The sequence below is a fragment of the Taudactylus pleione genome, unplaced genomic scaffold, assembly GCF_031769625.1.
Source record: "Taudactylus pleione unplaced genomic scaffold, aTauple2 ptg000074l, whole genome shotgun sequence".
NCBI lineage: Eukaryota > Metazoa > Chordata > Amphibia > Anura > Myobatrachidae > Taudactylus > Taudactylus pleione.
This window is the reverse complement of record NW_028284476.1, coordinates 1,761,791-1,789,218: the sequence shown is the minus strand read 5'-3', so window position 1 is coordinate 1,789,218 and position 27,428 is coordinate 1,761,791. Positions and strand designations below refer to the sequence as shown.

The 27,428-nt window shown below is 44.5% G+C and overlaps 1 protein-coding gene across 5 annotated transcripts in view; it reads left to right on the top strand.

The window, feature by feature from the left end:
• Positions 1–27,428, top strand: part of AGAP1 (ArfGAP with GTPase domain, ankyrin repeat and PH domain 1) — a 402,392-nt gene that overhangs the window by 166,711 nt on the left and 208,253 nt on the right. For 2 of the 5 annotated variants that reach the window (XM_088467749.1, XM_088467748.1), the window contains exon 1: positions 8,331–9,550. The exons of the other annotated variants lie outside the window; for them this stretch is intronic. In XM_088467749.1, coding sequence (XP_088323875.1) covers positions 8,524–9,550 — 1,027 coding nt within the window. In that variant the 5' untranslated portion in view covers positions 8,331–8,523. Of the gene's footprint in view, positions 1–8,330; positions 9,551–27,428 lie in introns of those variants that run through there. 5 annotated transcript variants of the gene reach the window in all.

Sequence of the window (27,428 nt, the reverse complement as noted above, 5' to 3'; positions counted from 1 at the left end):
AACCTCCACGCCACAGTCTAACCCTCCTTCTCTACCCTAACCCTCCCCCTGCAGCCTAATCCTAACCGCCCTCCGCAGCCTAACCCTCCTGTCCGCATCCTAACCTCCACCTTGCAGCTTAATCCTCCCGTCTGCAGCCTAACCCTAACTTCCACCCCGCAGCCTCACCCTAACCTCCCACTGCAGCCTAACCTTCCCATCTGCAGCCTAATCCTAACCTCCCCCTGCAGCCTAACCCTCCCGTATGCAGCCTAACCCTAACCTCCCCCTGCAGCCTAACCCTCCTGTCTGCAGCCTAACCCTAACCTCCCCCTGCAGCCTAACCCTAACCTCCCCCTGCAGCCTAACCCTAACTTCCACCCTGCAGCCTAACCCTAACCTCCCACTGCAGCCTAACCCTCCCGTCTGCAGCCTAACCCTAACCTCCCACTGCAGCCTAACCCTAACCTCCCACTGCAGCGTAACCCTTACCCTACTGTCCGCATCATAACCCTAACCTCCACCTGGCAGCCTAATCCTTACCCTCCCCCTGCACCCTAACCCCACCACGCACAGCCTAACCCCAATGTTGACATGCTGACAATGTCAGCATTTCAAATGTCGACACATTGATTATTGTCATTTTGTTTACAAAGTCGACATCATAACTGTCATCATTGTGGTGTCGACAAAGAAAAAAAAATCGGGATGCTGACATACTTCTTTATGAACACCCCATAATCCCTTAGTGGGATAGACTTCATGTGCTATATTTATTTATTTATTTTACTTCTCAACATTTACCTATATAGCGCCAGCACATTGCGTTGCACTTTACAATTGGGAACAAAACTGTGATAGAACAGTAATAAAACGCGTGCGTAATAACAGACGCATGTAAGAGGGCCCTGCTTACATGCTATACATATATAAACCGTGTCCGATCATGTGACATGCCTGGAGGGACTGTGGGCCTCATTCAGAGGCGGTCGTAGGATGCAAGCGGTCGCTCAGAAACAGGGCGGCCGCTTGCATCCTGAACGGCCGCCTCCATGTCGGTCGTTAGGCTGTGGGTTAACACCCACAGCTCTAACGACCGCTAAGGGAGATGGTCGCGATGGTCAAGATCATCGCGACGATTGGTGCTTACGACGAGACCCTAGGGTAGGGTCTCGTCAACCTTAAGCCCCAGGAGCTTCCTGCTCTGTTTGAGCAGGAAGCTCCCCACTGACATCACTGATGTCAGTGGGGACGCCCACAAAACGGCAAGCGTTCCGAAAGGAACGCCTCCGTTTGGCCGGGCACGCCCCCTGTCCGCCCAGCAAATGGAGCGAGCTGTCAATCAACATCGACAGCTCGCTCCGTCTGCTTCGAGCCCGCTAACGACGGGTGATCCGTCGTTAGCGGGGGCTCGCGCATGCGCACGACGGAGCAGTCTCCGTCGTGCGCATGCCCTGTGGACCAACATCGAGTCGGTTGCGAGCGCTCAGCGCTTGCGACCGACTCTGAATAAGGTCCTGTGTGTAGGGAATTCAGTAAATCACCAGGACACATGTCAACACATTGCTGTTCATCCCTAGGATTTATTACTAAAGCAACAACATATTATATACCACTGTACATTGAGGGGATCATGATATACAGTACATACAAGCAAATAGCATACAGCAAACCAGATGGCATACATGTTTCCATAACATAGAGAGAAGCACATTGCTCACTAGGATTGACCATCAATGGTTAGGTACCGATGGTTCATGGTTCCTGCCATCAGTGGTGGAGGTCCGATGTTTCTCCAGCATCGATGGTAGAGGTCAGATGGTGATACTACAATATTTTTTATTCTTTTCATATCTTCTAGGTATTGTTGGTAAATTGACTTGCTCCATAGCATTTTAAAAATGCTTTTCTTACTGTATTCCTGCCCTCTTTGTTGTCTCTCTTTAATCCGATTAATGATAGGGGTGTGTAGGTCACAAGCATTTGTCTTGTTTAAATTGCTTTTGTGTCCTCTGATCTGTGTCATGTGACTGAGCGAAAACCTATCCGCTGGGTATAGAAACTATGGTCAATAACCTACTTAATGGTACATCAGCAGATATTATGTAGCTACATTTAATAAATATATGTAATGCTTAAGTACACATCAGTATCACCCAAATGCATCTGTTGAAGCCCCACAACTACATGCATATTGATGTTGGCGTTAACTTACTGCTTCAGAGTCGATACGCTGTACCCATAGAGGTCTGTGGGGGCGGCAGTAAGTGTCATTGAATAGATTAAGGGCCGGATTCAACTAGCCGCGATAATTAACCGCGAGCTAATTGGTCGGCCAGGGCTATTCAATTACAGCCCGCAGGCTGCACTTAATGCGGATTTCTGTTTGAGAATGAGGGAGGCTTGAACAGAAATCGATGGTAAGTGCCCTGATCCCAGGTGCCGCAAAACGTGTTAACCCATAGCTCCGGTACTTATCCCCGGATCATATAGGGTAATGCACGTAATCTGCAGTTGTACCGCTCGAGGAAAGGGGTTGTAATTGAATCGGCTCAGGCGTAAAAGCACGAGCCTACCGCCTTTATTGGATGCGGTAAATTACTGCAGTTAATTTATTCCGGCCATTAGGCCGAAGAAATCGGAGGCATTAACCCTTTAATAGATGGTAGAAATTTGTGCCCATTCTGACAAGTTTATACACCAGATACCGATCAGGCCAGTAATAGGAAAGTAATGCTTTTTCTGCTCACCTGCTTTTGTTATCTAGTTTTTGAATTAGAAAATGGCAAACTACTGGTAACGAGTCCTCTTAAAGCACCACCAACCAATTACTGCTTCTTATTCGGAACAACGTGTCGGGATGTTGGTTTTTCACCCTTTTTGCTACAGAACGTCCCCAAAAAAGCACTGCATGGCCAATCTGGCAATGGTGGCTCCTAAACAGATTTTCTGTATTTAGAATACAATGTTAGCATGCTCTGACTTTAACCAGGCGGCATATCTTGGCTGCATTAATTAAAATCAGCTTTGTTTTCCTTCCTGCATGTGTTTATATTGTAAGCCAGCACAGCGCAGTATGAAATAGATTTCGCTCCAACCACGGGCTGAGCCTGGGATTACCGCATAATGTAATGCAATGAGTTGGGCCTTAGTGCTGCTGCGGGCTCTGAGCTGTGTGCAGCTTGTTCTACCTTGCTACGTTTTCTGGCTGACACTGTAATAAATAACTGCAGCATTTGTACCGTACTCCTGTACAGTGCAGGAGCGAACAGATGTCTAGTAAGGAGATGGGCGATTCTTTGTATAAGGATTTGGAAATAGCTTACAAGCGAGGTATTTTTTTTAAGAGTTTAGACTGTTTATATTTAGGGGTGTTAAAATAAGGTATAGAGGTTTTAACACTAGCAAAAAGAAACAACAACAACAAAAAACACTGTAGGCCTATTCATTGTAAGGATGCTCAGAAGCTTGCAGCCTAGCAATATACCTGGAATCATCCTTTAGTGATGTCTCTGGGTGCCAGGGAATTTATAGTCTGCATACTCATGGGTGGGGGCTATGCTGTCTGGCTACATTGTTTTATATAGGCGACCTTCTGTGCAGTGCAGTTTGTTTTATATAGTGTTCTTGGTTTGATTTTTTGGTGTGGTTTTTTTTTTGTTTACTTAAAATTTTTAAATTGTGTGTTTCGTTGGTATATTGAGTATTACACAATTGACAATGTACAAATAAACTCCTGAAAATTATATTTGTTTCTGGTGTACAGATCTGATCTTGTCTGTTGTTGTATCAAAGGACTACATGAACATATAAAGAACCCCACCTAGAAGATAAACTTTATTGAAGAGAAGGGTCATCTACAGTGAGGTGCTGATTAGGTGAGGGATACAGATGGTCTATAGTGAGGTGCTGCTCAGGAGGGGGATACAGATGGTCTATAGTTAGGTGCTGCTCAGGAGAGGGATACAGATGGTCTATAGTGAGGTGCTGCTCAGGAGAGGGATACAGATGGTCTATAGTGAGGTGATGATCAGGAGAGGAATACAGATGGTCTATAGTAAGGTGATGATCAGGAGAGGGATACAGATGGTCTATAGTGAGGTGCTGCTCAGGAGGGGGATACAGATGGTCTATAGTGAGGTGATCAGGAGAGGGATACAGATGGTCTATAGTGAGGTGCTGCTCAGGAGAGGAATACAGATGGTCTATAGTGAGGTGATGATCAGGAGAGGGATACAGATGGTCTATAGTGAGGTGATAATCAGGAGAGGGATACAGATGATCTATAGTGAGGTGATGATCAGGAGAGGGGATACAGATGGTCTATAGTGAGCTGCTGCTCAGGAGAGGCATATGGATGATCTGTAGTGAGCTGCTGCTCAGGAAAGGGATAGGAATGATCTATAGTGAGTGGATGATAGAAGAGGGATAGGGATGATCTATAGTGAGCTTCTGTTCAGGAGAGGGATAAGGATGATCTATAGTGAGGGGATGATAGAAGAGGGATAGGGATGATCTATAGTGAGCTTCTGTTCAGGAGAGGGATAGAAATGATCTATAGTGAGCTGCTGCTCAGGAGAGGGATAAGGATGATCTATAGTGAGGGGATGATCTGTAGCGAGCTGCTGCTCAGGAGAGGGATAATGATCATCTATAGTGAGGTGCTGTTCAGGAGAGGGATAGGAAAGATCTATAGTGAGCTGCTGCTCAGGAGAGGGATAAGGATGATCTATAGTGAGGTGCTGTTCAAGAGAGGGATATGGATGATCTATAGTGAGGTGATGATAAGGAGAGGGATAGGGATGATCTGTAGTGAGCTGCTGGTCAGGAGAGGGATAATGATCATCTATAGTGAGGTGCTGTTCAAGAGAGGGATAGGGATGATCTATAGTGAGGTGCTGTTCAGGAGAGGCATAAGGATGATCTATAGTGAGGTGGTGATAAGGAGAGGGATAGGGATGATCTATAGTGAGGTGATAAGGAGAGGGATAGGGATGATCTATAGTGAGGTGCTGTTCAGGAGAGGCATAAGGATGATCTATAGTGAGGTGGTGATAAGGAGAGGGATAGGGATGATCTATAGTGAGGTGATAAGGAGAGGGATAGGGATGATCTATAGTGAGGTGCTGTTCAGGAGAGGCATAAGGATGATCTATAGTGAGGTGATGATAAGGAGAGGGATATGGATGATCTATAGTGAGGTGATAAGGAGAGGGATAGGGATGATCTATAGTGAGGTGCTGTTCAGGAGAGGCATAAGGATGATCTATAGTGAGGTGATGATAAGGAGAGGGATAGGGATGATCTATAGTGAGGTGATGATAAGGAGAGGGATAGGGATGATCTATAGTGAGGGGATGATCTGTAGTGAGCTGCTGCTCAGGAGAGGGATAATGATCATCTATAGTGAGGTGCTGTTCAGGAGAGGGATAGGAAAGATCTATAGTGAGCTGCTGCTCAGGAGAGGGATAAGGATGATCTATAGTGAGGTGCTGTTCAAGAGAGGGATATGGATGATCTATAGTGAGGTGCTGTTCAGGAGAGGCATAAGGATGATCTATAGTGAGGTGATGATCAGGAGAGGGATAGGGATGATCTATAGTGAGGTGATGATAAGGAGAGGGATAGGGATGATCTATAGTGAGGTGCTGTTCAGGAGAGGGATATGGATGATCTATAGTGAGGTGATGATAAGGAGAGGGATAGGGATGATCTATAGCAGTGTTGGCTAACCTTGACACTCCAGCTGTTGTGGAACTATATATCCCAGCATGCCCTGCCACAGTTTTAGCATGCCCTAATAGCAAAACTGTAGCAGTGCATGCTGGGTTATGTAGTTCCATAACAGCTGGAGTGTCAAGGTTAGTCAACACTGATCTATAGTGAGGTGATGATCAGGAGAGGGATAAGGATGATCTATAGTGAGATGATGATAAGGAGGGGGATATGGATGATCTGTAGTGAGCTGCTGTTCAGGAGAGGGATAATGATCATCTATAGTGAGGTGCTGTTCAGGAGAGGGATAGGGATGATCTATAGTGAGCTGCTGTTCAAGAGAGGGATAGGGATGATCTATAGTGAGGTGATGATCTATAGTGAGCTGCTGTTGTGGTAAAGGCTTATCGTTAGGGAGGTAGAATATTGGATAGCTAAAAGTGCTATTTATAGGGGGGAAGGGATCACTCTAATACCCCTTTCACATCGCAATGCCGGGTCGCACCCAGGATTTTGTTCACAGGTCCAGACTGGCGGCCCAACCTGGCTTATTTCTGGGTCGATGATGTCACCGCCATCACGTGCTAAGCCGGTGCTTGGAGATGAGATCATCGCGAAGCGCCGGCTCTTACTATGCTGAGAACTGCATAGCAAGCTGGGTTGAACCCGTGTTCAACCCTGCTCGACCCGGGTTATGTCAATCTGGCCATTTAACACTGCACAGTAACCCAGACTGTTGTCAATTCACATGCTATATAGCCCGGGTTATTGCTGGCAGTGTGAAATGGGTATTGGTTAATGTGTAGTTAGAGACTGATGGAAGGTAGCTCAGGTGCAGTTAGGATATTGAAACCTTGCAGACACAGTAATGGGCACTGTGATTGCGTAGACTAGGCTAATATCAGTGTGTCGGCCAGGCTTGCAGAGATACATGGGTAGCTTAAGCCCTGCAGTTCTGGCGTAAACAGCATGTCCATTATGGTATGTGAGAAATGTGCAATAAATGTACAATTACGGTGTGTGCTCATCTTTGTATCCATACGTCTAAATGGCTTTGTGTAATATAGATCGCCGTCTGTATTATATATCATGTATTGCCTCTCTTGAAGCTGAAAGAATTATGAAACCCTTAGGGTAGAGTACTGGTCTCTTTGACCTGGTTTAAATTAGGTGTTCACAACAGTAAATAGGATCAATCCAGGTGCATACACACGGTCAGATTTTTCCTTCAGATCTGAACGATATCTATTTAAAAATCATTCAGTCGTTCATATCTGAAGGAAAATCTGACATATCTGACATGCCTGGACGATGAACGATGCGCATTCCCGATGGTCAGATAACGATATCTGACATCTGATGTGTTTTGCAGTCAGACTTGGACGATTCCATTCATTTTAATGCAGTCAAAAATCGTTCAATCGTTCATCTGACAAATCTGACCGTGTGTATGCTCCAAAAGTGTAAGATATTACTGCAAATATAGGAAATCTGTAAAAATAGACTATTGTGCTTAAAGGAAAGCCAGCCATTGACAGACATTGATGTGTTCAATATTTGCAAACCCATGAAATAATAATCTTAACACTGAACTGTTTGAAGAGGGCAGATACATTGCAAGTGCAAGAAAACACCAGTGACCTGTGCAAAATGTAGCATATAGTTATATAAAAATGGCTGCATTTTTGCAAACATGAATGTGAAAATAATGTGCAGTATGTAACACACATGAGTATCTGGCTGGTCCAATTTGCAACATGTAGCACTTGTATAAGATTCCTATTTCCCTATAGAGTGTAAGCTTGCGAGCAGGGCCCTCTCACCTTGCTATCTGCTATTACCCAGTCTCCTTTTATTACTGTTGTGTTCCCTATTGTAAAGCACCAGGGACTATGCTGGCGCTATAAATGTTAATAATGTTATTTGCTTCATTTTCACCAGAGCTTAGATATTTGACCATAACCCTAAACCTCTGTGCCTGCTGCCAGTGATACATAACCACGCAGTTGGGCTTATTTAATAACAATTGCAGCAGTACAGGAGTCAATCGAGGATGGAGGATTGGGCTTTTTTTGTGTGTGTGCCAAGAATAGGCTTGTTATACACTGTATGGAAAACCTGGAAGGGATTGCAGAACACCTGAGCAAAAGATGGCTGTAGGAATTCCTGTGGCCAAATATAGAGATTATTATTATTTTTTGTTCGTTTTAGTTACTATTTTCATTATATGGCTTATTTATTCTCACTGGTTTTCCCTACACTATGTAATTTTAGGAATGATTGATAGATGAGCTGCATTTGCACAATTGCTGATGATACATACTCACTTTCTGCAGTAGAATAGGGGAGAGGAGCAGGCACAGTATGTGTGTATATAATATATATATAATATATATATATATATGTGTGTGTGTGTGTGTGTGTATGCAAGTGTATATATAATTTATAATATAATACACACATAATATGTGTGCATTTAGGTGCCCTATCGGTGTATTATTAGCCGGCTCCGGGCCGGGATTTGCTGCTCCCTCCTCCCCCCTGATCTCCCCTCTCCTCCTCCACCTCCTCCCCCCTCGCCTCTCTCCTCCCCTCCGCAGGCTCCGGGTGTCTCTGCCCCCTCTGCCTGTGTCAGTTTCCTGCGGGCTCTGCTCGCCGCCGTCCCGGGTTCCCCATGTCTCTCCCATCGGAGCTGCACCCGGCTGTGCAGGCGAGCTACGGCCGGCCAGCTGGGGTGGCCAGGAGCGGGGAGAGGGGGTGAGACGGCCGCTCTGCGCTGAGATCTGCCGCTACTGCCCCCGGCGCTGGGGGGCGCTCTCTCTCCCGGCCATGTACCTTCTGGACCCTGCGCCCCCGCAGATGGAGCGGGGCACCCCCCAGAGGAAGACCGTCTACCGCATCTCTCTCACCTTGGTGAAGAAGGAGCTGCTGGCGGCGGACGCCCGGCTGGAGAAGTGCCCGGAGGAGGAGGGAGAGGAGCAGGACACCTTCCCCCCGCACCCGGGGTTGAGGAATTTCAGGACCCGCAGCACCGGACAGCTGGAGCTGGGCCGGCTCCGGGTCACCCGGGCATCACCCAGGGGAGCCCGCACCAAATGTGGGCAGACACCGGAGGAGGAGAAGGCCAGCAGCCCGGGAGATGCTGCATTGGGCAGCGGTGATGGTGGGGCAGCTCGGTGCCCTCCTGCAGTTGCCCAGCCGGTGCCAGTGACTGGTTACACAGTACCAGAGCCCCCCCCTGATGCACCGGGCCCGACCTCAACCAGCACCACCGAGGACTGGACTACAGCTCTGGTGGAGGGGGCCTGGGAGAGGCGGCAGCCCAGCCTGCTCCGGAGAAGCTTTAGCTTCAGACACTGGAATGGAGAACTGCTGAAGATCAGGAGCCTGACCAGGGAGAAGCATCACAGCAGCTCTAGCTGTCTCCCTCAGCCAAGGGCAGAATCCAGGGAAGCCATGCCCACCACCGATCCCATGCCCAAAGCTGACCCCATGCAGGCCGCTGAGAAGCGGAACACCTTGGATGTGGGGGAGGTTTTGAACAGAACTGACCCCCTGACTGACCTGGAGAGGTGGGAGAGGAGCAAAAGCAAGAACAGGACCTTGGATAACAGTGACCTGCAGAAGCTGTCTGAGATGGACATGGACAGGAAGGGCCAGGAGAGGAGGCTACTCAGGTTCTTCAGTGGCATCTTCTCACGCAAAGATGGCACCCCAGTCTCCTTTACCAGCCCTGGTGGGCGGTCGCCCAGGACCGGTCACCCCAGGTCCAGGGGCTACTTCAGTAGCTTAAAAAGACCTGCAGCGGATAACATCCAGTCCAGCTCTGAGAGTGTCAATGGATCTCTTTACAAAGGTGCACATTTTCTTTTTTTCCTTTTCCATCCATTTGGTTTGGATGAGCTGCAACAGCCTGTCTCAGGGCTGTCATGTAGGATAGCTGGATAAATGCATACTCTGTTTCTCCCTAATAGAAGTGCCCTATATTGCAATAGATTAGTCTTTAGGGGGTTGGTTTGTTTACTGGTGCAATTTGTCTATTGTGCACAGGCCCCCACGTTTTGTAGCCAGGTGTCTTCCTTCAGTCAGCATGTACAGGAGGTATGCCCTGAGAGGTGTAGGATTACAGGTGATGAGTGACGGCGTGGATGTTTAATTTGGTGTGTCCACAACTATGTGGGTGCCTGCCTTGTTAAACATGGGATACAGGCGGACACATCTCACAACTTCCCGCATCTGTAGTGACCAATCGGATTGAAAGGCCTGGGCAGGTAAGAAGCACCATTGCTTTGTCTGACTAATGCTTTAACATCTATAGTGCCAGCATCTTAATTCATGGTCAGCAGCTAGTCCTGATGGTTACACTCTTTGCAGTTGAAGGAAATAGTCCTCCTTCAGTCTCCTGGGTGTTTCAGAGTAATCACCTGGTCGTCCACAGCTTACCCAGTCCATTGTATTGTGCAGTTGTTTCAGCATTGTCACTTTCTGACAGCTGTCATTACCATTGCTAGCATCGAGCTGTCAGATGATGCACAAGTCTTGCATCCCAAAACCATGACATTGAGTAGTGCAATCTATTAGACTGCAAAGTTGGAGTTTCTGTTATAAACTTATTACTTTTTCAATCAGATTCATTCAACATGGTATTAAGTGTTGACAATGCAGTGTAATTAATATGAATTTCCAATGTGCGGGTCTATGCACAACACAAATATTTACCTGATACGGATTTCTTATAGAGATCCTTTTTTGTGTGTGTGGCCTTATTATATAAGTGAGTTGGCGTTTGCCACGGTTCTTTATAGTTCCTCTGTCTCCTCAGGATAAAGAGCTGCAGTTTTGTTGTAATGTGGGTTACTGGGTCACCCCGGCCACTGTTTTGTTCTGCAGTACTAAACCCAGTCGCGCTAGGACACTGCCTGATAACATTATGGCAACCTTTTCCTTATTACATGTACTCAGTGATGACACCACAGTAAAGGGACACAGTATATGAAGCAGTATATGAACTTGGAATGAAAAAAGCTGCCACTGCCACATTGTAGCACTTCCTATAGATTCAGAGACCCAAACGCACACAGGTATACAAGTGTTGTATATCAATTTAATCAGCGCCGTCTCCTTATGCGTCCTAGTCGCAAAAAAAGATACCTGCGCTAGCAGTGTCTCACGGGATCAGGCGCGACGGGAGGAGCTTTTAAACGTGACTGCAGCAAAGTAGACACCTCTGTAGATTGGCTGTATATTCTGAAATTAATGTCTTAAAATTTGGTTTTAAGACCGTTTGATGTAGACCTTTGTGGATAAACAGTTGTTTTTTGGGGTTTTTTTTTTTTTTTTCAGTTGATCTTTTTATTTTTTTTAGCTGTGAAAGTTGCCCCCTTCATCACTCTTCTGTTTTGATGTGTTTCTGATATGACTTGAATCATTTTAATACTTTGTGCTTATTTTGTATATTGTTTTTGCTGTTGTAAATCAAAAAGTTCAGTAAAATTGTTCTTAATGGTCAACTAATGAGTAAATATTTAGAGAAACCTTAGAGACCTTTGGAATGCTGTTTTTTTTTTTATTTAATAACTTGCACAGGAAACAAAGTCCCAGAAGTTTGCAATATAGTTAGTTATTCATGTTTGAAGCGCTTATTGCACTAACACTGTCATCTTTTATATGCTTTAACAATAAGACTGTTAAAAAGGGTTATCTCACCAAACCAGCATACTTGACCCCTTAGTTCTCCCAGATGCATTCTTTTATACAAACCTGTTGGTTTCTGCATAATGGAAAACTTGATGTCAGGTGTGCGATCTGACACCCTGCAACACTTGCACGATCAGCAAAAGACAAACTAGTCTGATGGTGCATACACACGTAGCGATGTGCCAGCGATACGGTATTGCTGGCAGATCGTACTGCACCCTCCCTGGTGTGTTGGATGATCTATATAGATCATCCAACACACCACCAACTTGCCAGCAACTATAGCAACCCGCAATCAGCCATCGCGGGTCCCTATAGTAACCTGCTCGATATTGTGCAGGTTGTTCAGCATGCAGGGACGATGGGCGTTATCGCTATCGCCCATACGTGCCCGCGTATCTCTGGTCGAAGGTAAATTGGTAGGGACCGTTTAAAAGGACGATTTGAATGATAACAATAATGATATCGTTATCATTCAAATCGCTACGTGTGTATGAACCATAAAACTCATAAACTCGCCCTTAAGGGGCACATCCACTAGCAGGCATAGAAATGACTGCACGATTACGACATTGTAATCGTGCAGTCGTTTAACAGTCTGGTGCTGTGCCTACATTGAACGATCAGTCGTTCAGTGTAGGCACATACATCATCCCCTGACATTATCATCAGGTTGACCAGCATGTTTGGGAGATGATTGATGTCGGAAACAACCAGCGGGAGCGCGCATCGCTGGTCGGTTCCGAAATTTACATCCCGATGTGTGCCCGATTACTCAACGATTGCACGATTACGATGTCGTAATCATGCAATCGCTCTATGTAATCGGGTAGTGGATACCCGGCAATACACACGATATATATTGAAAAGTGAAATGTGGGGTACACACCTGACCGCCAAACCGAGCTACTGATTTTGGGAAGCATACACACTTATATATGATGTAGCGGCCAATGCGATATGTGTGTGAAAGACGCCGTTCGTAGTTGTATTGTGTGTACACATGAGCAAGTGCACTAAATGATATATCGTTTGTCGGCTATATTGCCTGGAGTGTACCCTGTCCACATCCTAGAGGTCCTAGCTGACGTGCAGTTTATGTTGAACGCAGCCACAGTTAAATGTGGTCTTCATTCATCTAGGTGTACCAGTTGTCCCAGTATGAATGCTCCCTAATGGGCTGCAAGGTATGTACGAACTCCTAAAGTTTTGCGTTGAGGGATAGGGCAAATTCCACCATCCACATAGCCGAAAAACCCATTTACCTTTTTTAGACTGAGTTTTGCTGATCGCAGGTTTACCTCTTCAATACCTGTTGGCAGCAACAAACATGGTCTTGGATGTATGCCGCTGTCTCCTTTGGCACAGATTTGCACCTCCATTGTGTTTTCCTTTTTTATATAATAGCTCCTGCCTAATGCATGCTTGCCAGCTTTAGTGCTTTGTGGTTTTCGTAGTTCTAAATATAAATTTGTTTCCGGAAGTCTACTTAGATGTGTACAAACAAGTGTAATTTGCAGGACATGGCAATATCCAGTCTCTGGCGTGTATTTTTTGGGTTACCCTCTGTAACATTTTAATGTGTAATCTTCACTTATTCCCTAAAGCAGAGATCGATCAATTATGTCCCTCCAGCCCTTGTGGGACTACAACTCTCAGCATGTGTTGTCTGCTTGGACTGCTAGTTCCACAACAGACGTAGGGACCAACCTTGTCCAAACTTTAGAGCTGGTCTACCCCTTGTCAGCACTGTGTACCTGTAGTCATTTTGAGACCTGGGAGGTCTGTGTGTCACATGTCCTTTCTGTGCTTCTCATCCCTATAAACACAGAAGTAAACTTTTACCATTTGTTGAGCATTATTATAATTTTTTTTCTGTATGGTAAAAGTATCCGTGAAGAGATGTTTTTAGTGTAAAGCCGGAGAACAACCTTGGAAGATTAGGTGCTGATTTGGCGTGACAGTACATGGAAAGCTCGGGTGAGATGTGACAGCCCTGGGAATTTCGTGGATTTGGTTTTCCGAGTCCAGCTCGCCTGGGATTAATTAACTGAGCTCTGGATGTTTGTGGAATTCCCTGGAACCTTGCTGCTGGTGTGCAAGGAAATGTTTATTGTCTTACTGAAGCTCACAAGCAAAAATGTATAAAATGTGCATCACTCCTTCATTCCCAAAACTTGGATCTATAAGCAGAGTGGATCCTATTGGTGGTTTCAGTCGCCTTGTGAATATATGGAGAATGGAGGTTCATAGAATTTGGCAGGCAGGACATGTTGCTCTTTTTTTTGTGCATTAAAGTATTTAGTTGCCCTTTTTGTTATTGTAAATCCGTTTTATTTTGATGAACTTGTTTATGTAACGCTGTAGATATCCTACTATTATATTTAGCCTAAGTTGAAATTTGTTTACTCTTTTTAGTGTTCTAATTTAGAAGAGCGTGGGTGTCTAGTCAGCTATGTGCTCATTTATTTTATTTATAACTAAACACAAAAAAAATAAAAATACTTTGAGGAGATTTAGCAAACCTTCTAAAGAGGACAAATGGAGATGTTGCCCATAGCAACCAGTCACATTATAGCTATCCTTTTATGTAGTGTGTTCTATACAATGATAGCTAGAATCTGATTGGTTGGATACAGGTCGTTTGGTCGACACATTCTGAATATCGACAGTAAAGAGGTCATCAGGTTGACCATTGTTCTGTATGTATTTTGGTCAACAGGGTTAAATGGTCGACACAGCCAAAAGGTTTTCTAACAAGTTGACACATTGTTTTGTCATGATTTTTAGGGTTAGGCTAAAACAAAAAAAAAAAAAATAATGTTTCAATATTTTAGAGTAGACCTTTTGACTGTGTTGGCCCTCCAGCTGCTGTGGAACTACACATCCCAGCATGCACTGCCACCTTTTTGATATAACCGCATGCTAAAACTATGGCAGTACATGCTGGGATGTGTAGTTCCACAGCAGCTGGAGGGCCAAGGTTGTAGACCATTTTCCCTGTCCACCTGAATGCACACTTCTACAGAATGCTGGTCCACCTACAGACCATGTCGACCTTTTTACGGTCGTCCTTCAGAACCAGTCGACAATTTCATGTCGACTTTCTGAATATACTGTCAACCTTTTATACCACACCAGATTAGTTGCTAAGGGCAACACCTCCCCCTTTGTATTCTTAGAATGGAAAATCTCTTCCCGCACAAAACTGTAGATGAAACTTTCTCATGAAACCTGAGCACACACTGCGCAATCAGGTCATTTGGCTGCAACAACTGAATCTCTCAGCCACTAAGCCACATGTGCTAAGCCCATTTTCTTAGATCATCTACCTCAAATTATTGATGGAACTACTGGATTGCTCTATAAAGGGAATGTCTCAAACTTCCTAATTGTTTGATGACTCCGTGCATGTGCCAAAGAGGGTCCTTGGCCATCATCACTTTCTGATTGGATTTTGATCCGATTGTCTAGAGATAGAAAGGGGTCTCCCCAGTGTCTGACCAACAAACATTCCAAGCAAATCTGAGAAAATGCTATTAAAAAATGTTAAGTGAGAAGGATATGAGGAGATGTTAAATACTTTTAATATTCCCTGGGGTATTGTTAAGTGCATCATACAGAAATAGAGCTGTGAATTTGTCTAGAACTGGCAGGCTACAAAAAAACTGAATATCATGCGATAAGGAGACTTGTGAGGGGGAGGTCTATGACCAATCTGATGGGGGAAGCTGTCAGTGGGACAACAATAGACTCTTCACACTTCTGGTGTCTTTTGGAAAGGTGGCAAAATAAAGCCATCACTGAGGGAAACCTACATGAAATCCTGCCTTGAGTTTGTCAGCATGTGGAAGAGCCTCATATCTAGCGGAGGAAGAGTCTGTGGACGGATGAGATCATTATTTAGCTTTATGATCTCTGCTAGAGACTCTGTAGGGGCGATTCAATTCAGCACGATGCTGAATAGCTCCAGGAAGAACAATTGAATCTCGCTGTATATTTGGAGCACGTCTAATGCTGCCCATCATTTTAAGACGGCAATTCAGTTCTCAGCAATCTGCCAAAAGACATCTCCGCAATGTCCGTGTGTGCACACTACTGCTCATCACGGTCTGGAAACTTTGCTCTTTTTCCTGCTCACCTCAATGGGGTGCGCAGGAAAAACCAGTGGGGAAACAAAATCGTTGTTGGGTGCCTTGGCGGAGGCACCGCACTGAGAACTGAATCGCCCCCGCAGACATATTAACGTGAAGCAGGGTGGCGGATTCATAATGCTATAGAGATAATTGTTTCCTTCAGGGGCTGGAAAACTTGGTGAATTAGAGGATCTAGTCCAGATCCCAAAACACTTTTGAAAATAGAAGGATTGATTCCAACTATTTGTGTCCCCATCCCACCTGGTAGAACTATAAAACAATACTGCAAAGAAATAGATGAAGATTTCCGTATCTGAATGTACAAAGCCGGTAGAAAACCAAATAGACTCGCAGATGTAATTGCAGCTAAAGTTCTTCTACCGGGTATTAAAACGAAGGGGTGAATACTAATTAATACATTGTCTTTATTTTTAATTAAGAAAGAGCTTTTTTTTTTTTTATTCGACATTGCAGAATATTTTGTGCGTTCGGTGGTAAGAATTATAAAGGAAATCCATTTAGACGTTTTGATGCATGAAATTCAGAAAAATGTGTAAGGGGCCTAAATACTTTTTATTAGCAATTACTGCAAATCTTTGTTTAGTTATTGGGAAACAGAGTTCAGCAAATAAATCCAGCATCTGTGTTTGTACATATTATGCTAGTGCACATACTTACTGTTCATTAATCCTCTTAGGTCTGTTTAGTTTATCTTAGAATGGAAGCCAGTGGAAGCTTGCACTATAAATTGTGCTTATCTAATATTGCAGTGTGATGTGTTTTATATCTTATTTCATTCACAGCTTTTGACTTTGCTCTAGTAAATTATTATTTATTACCAGTTATTTATATACTGCACACACATTCCGCAGCGCTTTATAGAGAATATTTGTCCATCCCTGCTTCAGTGGAGCTTACAATCTATATTCCCTACCATACTCACACACTTACAGACTAGGTTTAATTTTGTTGGGAGCCAATTAACGTATTATTATTATTTTTGGTGGAGTGTGGGAGTTAACCGGAGTACCCGCAAGCACCTGGAATATATACAAACTTAGGGCCATGGTGGGAATCGAACCCACAACCTTAGTGCTGTGAGGCAGTGATGCCAACCAGTACACTATAAATGGCACAATACAATGCACTAATGCACTTTAGTATTTTATTTTCTGTCTCTGATAGTAAACCAGGGCACTCTGGAGAAACACGTACTGAACGTACAAACTCCACACACTAGCAATAGTGTTACCCACCACCCAAGTGCTGTGAGCTAGCCATTGCTAACCACTGTGCCATCGTATATACTGTATGGTTACATAATGCTGTAGAAATGGGTAGTGAGATTTAACATTAGTACAAAACACCCCTGACCTGTTGTTTTCTCTTCAGTAAGAGATAGGGGAATGTTTGGGATGAAGGGGTCATTCAGACCCGCTCGCAAGCGGGTCGATGTTGCCCCACTGCGCATGCACACGACGGAGGGAGCTCCGTCGTGCGCATGCGCGAGACCCGGATAGCGACGGGCTCTCCGTCGCTCCGGGTCTCGCACCAAAGGGGGTGTGCTGTCGATGTTGATTGACAGCATGCCCCCTTTGGTGGGCGTGCCGGAGGCGTGCCTGCCAGACGGAGGCGTTCCCATGGGAACGCCTACCGTCTGAAGCCGGCCCCACTGACATCACTAGTGATGTCAGTGGGAGTGATTTTTGCTCTGATAGAGCCCAAATCACTCCAGGGCTTGCGGCAGCGAGACCCTACCGCAGGGTCTCTGTCGCAAGCCCGATGGTCGCGATGGTCTAGACCATCGCGACCATCATCATGGACGCTCGCATATGCTGTGGGTGGTCACCCACAGCTATGCGAGCGGCCAGGAGGCCGCTCCATTTTCACGTAGGAGGGCCCTGATTCAGAGCGAGCGCTCTGGTCAGAGCGTTCGGCTCTGAATCAGGCCCAAAGTCCGCACCATGTGGGAGTGGCCAGTGAGTATCGGACATGCCCCGGTGTCCATTCCTGCTGCTGGTTTGGAATCAGTCGCTTTCAATATTAAGGCAGCTTTTGGGATCTGCACCAGCTCTGTCACGAAAGGTCACAGTCGCCAACTGCATCTGTTGTTGTGTCTCTGGATTATTTATAAGCTTGTGACTGTACAGCTCTGCACTCCTCTGTGTTTTGTGGCAATGCTTTGTCTGTCATGTGCGGAACTGTTGTTAATTTATACCTTGTATTATTCTCAGCCACTTGTCTACCAATTGTTACCTTTCATTGTATTGTATCAGAAGCACCTGGACCGTGTTTCTTGTGCCACTCACTTTCCTCACATTATTTATTGGAGAAACGTAATGTGATGAAACATCCGTCAGCTTATTGTAAAACATAAGAAGGGGTCTATTTACTAAGCAGTAGGAGACAGAGTGAAAAGTGATAAGAAAGTGATAAGGTGCCAGCCAAACAGCTCCCAACTGTCATCTCACAGGCTGTGTTTGAAAAATGACAGTTGGGAGCTGATTGGCTGGTACCAAATCACTTTCTTATCACTTTTCACTCTGTCTCCTAACACTGCTTAGTAAATAGACCCCTAAGCTACATACAGGACATTGGCAGTTGGCTTCTATTGAAATCATTTGGACAAGGGTTAAATAGAGACTCCACCAAACCCACTGTGCACTGTCACTCTTTACTTTCCTTGTTTATGTAGACACAAACATTTCTACTATATATAATAAGAATGTGCAATAATAGGACCTTGTGATAGAACATTAGGAGAGCCGTCCTACACAACGTATCTGTGCCAAATCTGTTTATATTCAGACTATAGTACATCAGAGATATATCTTCAGAACTGTCCTAGGCCATCCAATGTTTATTTGCACCTCATTTGGGCATCCGCATGTCAAAATATGTACACAGAGGACCCCATTTATTAATGTTCGCAATGCGATCTATTACCGCCCATGATCGCATTGCAATATGCGATCATAGCGCCCGGATGTATCAGGGCTCCGAAAGCAGCCCATGCCTGCGATGTACTCGGAGAGATGACGGGTCACCTGTGCTTGCGCAGTCACGCTGACTGCACATGCACGGCCGCCATTGCAGATCCCTCCGCCGGCTAATTATGCGCGGTGTAGCCTATAGGCTACAGCGGCTAACGCCATCTTTAGATGTCGTTAGCTGCGGGGGGCCAATATCCGGATATTGGTAATTTTGGCAGCATCGCATCCCCCATAGAAACCTATGGAGGAGGGAGGAATCACTGCAGGTATCGGAGGTACCTGCTGCGGTCCCTCCTTCATACATCTGGGGGACACTAAATATTTGTGGTTAACCCCAGAAAGCGGGTGTTTATGGGGATTAAACCTCAAATATACAATGATAAATGGGCCCCTTAGTATTCTTGGTTATGGAGTGTTGTCATACATAGTAAACCTGCACCATACAAGCACTACTTGGTCATCCCTGGCAGTGCCAGGCTCCCATTTGCGCACACTGGTGAGTGCCATCCCTTACCCTTTGAGCTTGTGGTGCTATATACAGAATGTATTCTCTATCCTTTCACCCTAGTGAATATAACCCTTTCCTCTCCTCTTTCATGGGACCATTAGAATAACGGACCAGCACGCAGCATCCTGCCCGATAACTCCTATGGTCTTACAGAAAGCTGCAGCTGGTGGGCAGGCAGCTCCGTCTGCCTTTCCGGAGCCCCAGTCTGCGAGCAGTTAAAGCCCCGAGCAGAGTTATGGTGCCTCTGGGGATGCAGGAATTTATGATTCAATATGTGGCACAAATAATGGTCCTGTTAGAAATTACTCAATGCTGAAATTTCTGAAATAATTTGCTGGAAGCAACTTGAACTCGGGGAGAGATTTTAAGGCGCACAGATATGACAAAGATGCGTTTGTAATGAAGGGTTAATGTGGATGACAGCGAGTTTAAAGCTGGGCGATCGTCCAATTTCTCTACTTTGGACCCCGTAAAAAAAGATAAGTACAAACGACATGTTCCCCTTTTCAAAAACAAAAAATGTATTTCGGTGGCTTTGTTGCCAGGAGACGGATCCTTCACGTTTCACATCTGTGCAGAGCATGCAGCTGTGTAACACGTAGTACATGGACACAAAAGCTGATCTTAATGCTCCAAGTACCCTGTGCATGGGGCAGCGTGGCGAGACTGCACTGTCACATTGCATTGCAGCCTTCAACACTGACAGCTTGTCTGATCGGATGTGACTGTGGTTCCATCCTACCTCCCAGCTATGTAATATAACACCCCTTTACTCCCCAACAGACTAGTTGTTTACATAGGTTCGCAATGCCCAAATTTCAGCAGTAATTCTTGCTTTGTACTCTGACCTTCAGCGTGTTTATTGACATGCTTACGCTGTATACATATACACACACGCAGACACGTATATATGTCACATGTCACAGACCTGCACAGTTCACATTTCTCAAATAGACAAGTGCAAAATAACCAATTTAACAATCAATTGGACAGCTCCAGGATTTTGAACCGAGGGCCATGTATTGATTGATAAGCAGCCTGTATAATCTAATGAGCTACTTTCTCACAGGGGCCATGGCAAAGTACTACTTGACAAATGTGATATTGACTGTATGTAAAGAGCTCAGTGAGGGCAGTGCTGAGTACAGCGGTGCAAATAACAGTATGTTTGTGCAAGGTCACTGTAGGCTTGTAGCAGCATGGATCCTGCCGTCACAGACCATTCATTGTGTGATCGTAGTGGGACTGATTCGGAATTGTATCTATTCTCCAGATATGATAAAGTGTGTACGTGTGTGTTTTTAGATGTATGAAGATGTGTGTGTGTATATATATATATACATATATATATATATACATACATATATATATATATTAGTAATATTTCACACAAATAACAAAGTTTCGGATCTCTATCCCTTTATCCAGCTGTGTATGCACGGCTGTGGTATGGTTTGTCGACAGTAATAATGTCCTCATTTAATGGGGAATTCGGTTGTTTTTACTGCTGCGACAATTAAAGGTTGCCAGTTGGAGCAATTCAATTGTTTTGTGCACCTACTAATTTAGCCACGTATACCCGTCTAAAGTCTTGGTTAGGCGCCCATACCACAGACTTTTCACCCATTTCTGCTGGCCACCTCAGGAGGCTGCGAGCAAAAATGTGTGCAGTCATGGCACGTTCCCGAATGGAGCAAAAATGTAATTGCTCTGTCGAGCGCCCACTAATAAGCGCCTTACATTAAATAATTGAATCCCCTCCCCCCACCACAGACATTCATCATGTAGAGTAATGTTGACATATTAGGATGTCGACAAATCGTCCCTGGCAGCCGAACGCTGACTTACCTGCTCCCGACAGCTGCAGCGAGTCCAACCCTGAACTCCCCACGCAGCCTAATTCTCACCTCCCCCGAAGCCTGTCCCTGATGTCGACATTCTACCTGTCCACAGCTTAACAATGTTAACATGTTGCCTGTCGCATTTTAATAATGTCATCATCATAGCAGCGCCATTGTGGTGTCGGTATTATGAATGAAGACTGCATCCTGTAACCACAGTGTGTGTAATATTAAATAATTTAATAAAACATGGTTTAATCTTCTAAGTATTAATAATGCGTAAACCGAATCTGAATAAAGATGCATAAAAACTGAATGCGATGCTACAACTTTCCTGGCCTAATAGACTTTGATCATGATGACGCCTCTCTTAGCTGTACTAATTACTGACGTCAACCAAAATTGTCCTTGTTGAGCCTCACGTTAGGGTGGAGACATTCGACCCATTAGAGAGCGGCTTCCATCCTTGCCGTACCCGGGCGGTCTGTAATGAACGGTGGGATGTAGGACACCCCATAGCATTTTATGTTGTTAGAGGTCAGGACTTTGACTCTTGACTTTACAATTGCTGGGAAACCACCGGCCAGGTTTATTGGTGTCCTGTAAAGTTATGTGATGGGTTTCTGTTTGGGTTATTCTTGAGCTTTAAGATTTGGTCCAGTTTCTTGATTGAACGTCACGGGCCTGATATGCGGAGCCTATTCTTGGTGCGAATGATACACATGAAGTCGTCATTCTAGCACCCTGCACCTGTCACAACACGTCCAGTTCCTCTTTCCTGCCTGGGGTGTTGCTGTCTGCTCTGGTGCTTCTAGCACACACTGGTCTGTACAGTGCATCCGGAAAGTATTCACAGCGCTTCACTTTTTCCACATTTTGTTATGTTACAGCCTTATTCTAAAATAGAATAAATTCATTTTTGTCCTCAAAATTCTACACATAATACTCTATAATGACCACGTGTAAAAAGTTTTTTTTAAGATTTTTGCAAATATACATAAGTATTCACAGCCTTTGCTCAATACTTTGTTGATGCACCTTTGGCAGCAATTACAGCCTCAAGTCTTTTTGAATATGATGCCACAAGCTGGGCACACCTATCTTTGGGCAGTTTCGCCCATTCCTCTTTGCAGCACCTCTCAAGCTCCATCAGGTTGGATGGGAAGCGTCGGTGCACAGCCATTTTCAGATCTCTCCAGAGATGTTCAATCGGATTCAAGTCTGGGCTCTGGCTGGGCCACTCGAGGACATTCACAGAGTTGTACTGAAGCCACTCCTTTGATCTTGGCTATGTGCTTAGGGTCGTTGTCCTGCTGAAAGATGAACCGTCGCCCCAGTCTGAGGTCAAGAGCACTCTGGAGCAGGTTTTCATCCAGGATGTCTCTGTACATTGCTGCATTCATCTTTCCCTCTATCCTGACTATTCTCCCAGTTCCTGCTGCTGAAAAACATCCCCACAGCATGATGCTGCCACCACCATGCTTAACTGTAGGGATGGTATTGGCCTGGTGATGAGCGGTGCCTGGTTTCCTCCAAAGATAACGCCTGGCATTGAAGCCAAATAGTTCATTCTTTTGTTTCTCATGGTCTGAGAGTCCTTCAGGTGCATTTTGGCAAACTCCAGGTGTGCTTTTTACTAAGGAGTGGCTTCCGTCTGGCCACTCTACCATACAGGCCTGATTGGTGGATTGTTGCAGAGATGGTTGTCCTTCTGGAACGTTCTCCTCTCTCCACAGAGGAATGCTGTAGCTCTGACAGAGTGACCATCGGGTTCTTGGTCACCTCCCTGACTAGGGCCCTTCTCTCCTGATCCCTCAGTTTAGACGGCCGGCCAAACTCTAGGAAGAGTCCTGGTGGTTCCGAACTTCTTCCATTTATGGATGATGGAGGCCACTGTGCTCATTGGGACCTTCAAAGCAGCAGATATTTTTCTGTACCCTTCCTCAGATATGTGTGTCGAGACAATCCTGTCTCGGAGGTCTACAGACAATTCCTTGGACTTCATGGTTGGTTTGTGCTCTGACAGGCACTGTTTAAGTGTGGGACCTTATATAGACAGGTGTATGCCTTTCAAAATCATGTCCAATCAACTGAATTTACCACAAGTGGACTCCAATTAAGCTGTAACAACATCTCAAAGATGATCAGTGGAAACAGGATGCACCTGAGCTAAATTTTTAGCTTCATGGCAAAGGTTGTGAATACTTATGTACATGTGATTTCTTTTATTTTATTTTTTTCGTTTTTTTTATTACATTTGCAAAAATCTCAAAAAAACTTTTTACACTTTGTCATTATGGGGTATTGTGTGTAGAATTTTTGAGAACAATAATTTAATTTATTCCATTTTGGAATAAGACTTTTAACATAACAAAATGTGGAAAAAGTAAAGCGCTGTGAATACTTTCCAGGTGCGCTATATCTCAGCAGTTTGTTGCATCAGCGGAGTGTGCTAGAAGCACCAGAGCAGAGAGTGACACCCCAGGCAGGAAAAAGGAACTGTACTGGTTGTGACAGGTGCAAGGTGCCAGAATGAAGACTACACATGGATAAGGGCATATTCATGCTCATTTCGTAGTCTGCTTAGACCGCAGCTCCATTGTCGCACCCTCGCTGAGCTCTGTGTTTACCTAAGAACGCTTCGTTGCAGCCCATTTGCGCCTCCTCGGTTGCAAGTGGAGAGGCGACTGACATGCGTGCATACTTGCGTCCCCTTGGTTCCCGATCAAATGCAGAAGGAAGACGCTCCGCAAACAGACGTGCTGGATATCGGGCTCTGTGTCCTGGATGGCTGTCAGTAATGAAAACTACTGCAATAAAACAAAATTCCACCAATATGCTAAATAGAATTGTTATTGCAGGCAATAAGTGACCTATCTCTACAATGTTTATTACATGGTTCATATATATTGTACACGGGTAACATCAAGCTTTCAGTTCTTAGTTTCATTCATTACCCTACAGATTAAAAGTAGAATATAAATGACGATTGCATGCAGTCACATTCATGTTCAGTATGTTGACAACTTGTCGGCATTCACTTTGGCGACAATGTTATAACTTCGATATTGTCGGAATGTCAACATTTTGAATGTCACCAGGCAGAATGTCGACATAGGATTTTAGGGCTGGGCTTTGGGGTTACTTTCACAGGTTAAATCTCATTGTAGACATTGCAGCACAACACTATGTCAGTGTCGACATTCTGGCCATGTCAACATGCTGTTGGCATTCTGAATGTCGGCTAAATATACCACACACATGACAGTGTTCCATTAGGTTTCCATCTAATATTTTATGGTCATGTTAAGCATACACTTTTTTCTTACATTTAATATTAATCTGCTATAAAGTTGGTAACTGTATTTATACACTGCGGGAAGACAGCTTTGCATCAGTTGGGAATATGCGTATTTATAGATGAGAGATTCTGTAGTGATACATATTGTTGCAGCTGTATTACCCATCTTTCTGAGCCTGGCTACTTGAGAATTTGTTCTAGAAAAGTCAGATATATAGTATGTATATGGACATTAAGACAGTATGTACGAGTTTACATTATCTACGCTATGTTTCAGCCCCTAATGTATGAAAAGCACATTAAAATTGAAATGATTGTGTTCTAAAATTTGTATGCTGTTTATAAAATTGTAGAACCTAAGAGCAACACATTTCTCATACATAAATATGCGCTAAGAGTTTAACATAATGTAAAAGCACAGCGCATGAACCGCGCACAGAGAACGCGTTAAAAGCACATTACTAAAGTTAGTTTTTCCCTGTATCTACGCATTTTCCCAGTGTGTACTCGTACGTGTGAACAAACTTCAAAGACCCACGTAAGTGCATTTTGTATGTGTGTGTAGAATTCACGTGTGCACCCTCACTGACCTCTCTGTTCGCCTCTTTTGAATTCTCTTTAAATATTCTGGTTTTAATATAGAAACACCTTGCCCCAGTGTCATTTTATGAAATGGTGTCAGAAAACCGCCCCCCCCTTCTGTATTTACTCTGTTTCAAACTATTCCAGCAACTTTCTCCACAACACTTTGAAGCAGGAGCCGCTGACCAACCTGCAAGCCTGCCTCTGGGGATCTCACAAGGCACGAGCCTACAAATGCTCTCTTTATAGCATGTGATCCCTTAGGAGTTCAACCACTGATTGCACAGCATTCAACCACTGATTGCACAGCATTCAACCACTGATTGCACAGCATTCAACCACTGATTGCACAGCATTCAACCACTGATTGCACAGGAGGCCAGTTCGTGGCCGGTTCGTCTGTGGCCCTGGCAGAGTCAGCCACTGAAGTCCAGAAAGGTGGCCTATTTTTTTTTTTTTTTTTTTAAAAAGTAGAACGTTCTATAGTCAGCTCGCTTTTTGGGTCCAGGACTTCCCGCTAAGGTTTTTGTATTGGAGAATTCCACCTGCAAATGCATTAATGCTGCAATGTTTTATACGGCATATTAAGGACTGGGTTGAATACTCCTGTGGCATCTGTAATCTACCCTGTACTCTTGTTACTTTTTTTTCACTCATTTACTTGAGAGCTGCATATCTAAATATAATTAATATCGTTCTTTTTTTTTTTTTTTTTTTAACGGGGACATTTGTGCCAGGACTTGTTGATTTTTCGGTATTCCTTTGCATCCGGGAGGGGGGAAAGCATTAGATTGAAGAAAAATAATGCCTGAAAGCTTTCTGCAGGATAAATGTGCTGGTTTGGGGGTGATCTCTGCTGGGAGCTGTCAGATGGTGCCACTTGCTGCATTCTGAAGACGTATCTAAGTGTGACACACATCCCCTACTGACACCTTTACAGGCAACGGAGATTCACACATAGTCACTGACGAGCACAGATATAGATCCGTTTATATATAGCTCATTGTCAGCGCAATGACTGTACTGACCTATGTCAAGACTGCATGTTCCTGTCAAGCTTTCACCAATCGTCTATATGTAGAAAAAACCACGTCACTGCTTTTTCTTGTTAAACCAAATGACCTTTTCCACCCACCCACTTATAGTATGCAGCCCTATGCTTTACCTCCAGTCATTCTGTGTTACTTGAGGGTCTTGCTGTTGTCTGTCATTTACCAATCTACCCCCATCTACCAAAATGCCACACACTTCGCACTTAGAGCCGTATTCAATTTGAGAGGACCCGCGATACTTTTCCTCCTCCCGGACTTTTCAACTACATCGCGTGTTTTGTAGGCGGGAAAGTATCGCGCGCGTGCCAGATATTCCCCGTATTCAATTTGAAAGTAGGCGAAAACGCGACCCAGCGAAACTTGAACAGGCAGAAAGTACTGTCAGATTTGGGGAAATCAGCCTGACACCCCCCAAATGATGCTCTGACATGGGGGTTAGCTGTGGATACCCCCCGATTTGGCTTGCTGAAGGTATTTGGTGTTTTTAAACAAGCTCAATAGCTACTAAATAGCGTTTTTGTATAAGTGGTACAGAATAGTATTCAGGAGGTTTTTTTGCAAATTTGGGGTACTTGGAAATGGGGGCCAGCATATTTTAAAGTTGCTAAAGTGATGTTGAAAAAAATTGTGGAAAATCCACCTGCCGCAAGCCCCTGCAATGAAAAAAACACTTGGGGCATACTTGGGGACCCCCCAGAGTCAAGATCGCTAGTTTTTATCTTTGTCCCCCAACATTTTTTTTTTCGCCCCCAAATTCAAAGTTTTTTTGGGGTGTCCTTAAGTGTTATTTATTTTTATTTTTTTATGCAGTTTACCTTTGGGGGACTGTCTGAAGGCTGCACGGGGGGTCCCGCAACGTTGCACCCCAAAACCCCAATTCTGCACTTTTTTCCGCCTGCTAATTATAGGCGAAACTTTTCCACCTATTAACATTGCATTGACTTTCCGCCTAGGCAGAAAGTCTTTCAAATTGAATACGGCAGAAAGTCAGAACAGGCGAAAATGATGTCATCGGCGAAAAGTATCGCGGATACGGACTTTTTCACCTCAAATTGAATACGGGCCTTGGATGGATCACTGTGAATGGATATTATTGTAGATGGTATTGAATTCAAACTGGTCTGAATGGACCTACAAAGTATTAAGCTATTTTCAGAGTCTGATTTGGTGTTTAAATAAGGACAGTGTGTCCTGTACATTAATTATCTGTTCAGGATTTTACCGAGGTCTGTCCACTCTGTTGTGATCCCGACAATTTGGTTATATTGTCTGCGCCTGTTCACTCAGCAGCTAGGGGCCTTGCTCAATATCCCTATAAGAATAGAAGAGGTGGAGGTCTCAGTCATGCCTACAGTCCGATGCCCTGGTCTTTCATCCTGTACCTTCCATGAATGATCCTGGCAGTGTGTGTATATGTTAATATGCACTATATTTGCCATGCACAGGGCCTCTTCCTGTGCTTCTAGGCGTACAATGCCAAATATCAGTTGCAATAGAACTTTACCTAATCAAATAAAATGTAATTACTTTATCACGGTGTTCATGGTGCCTGACTGTGTATATGCACATGGCCTAGATTGTTCAGAGAAGGTGCCTAGCTGATCAGAGGAATATGCAGAGACCA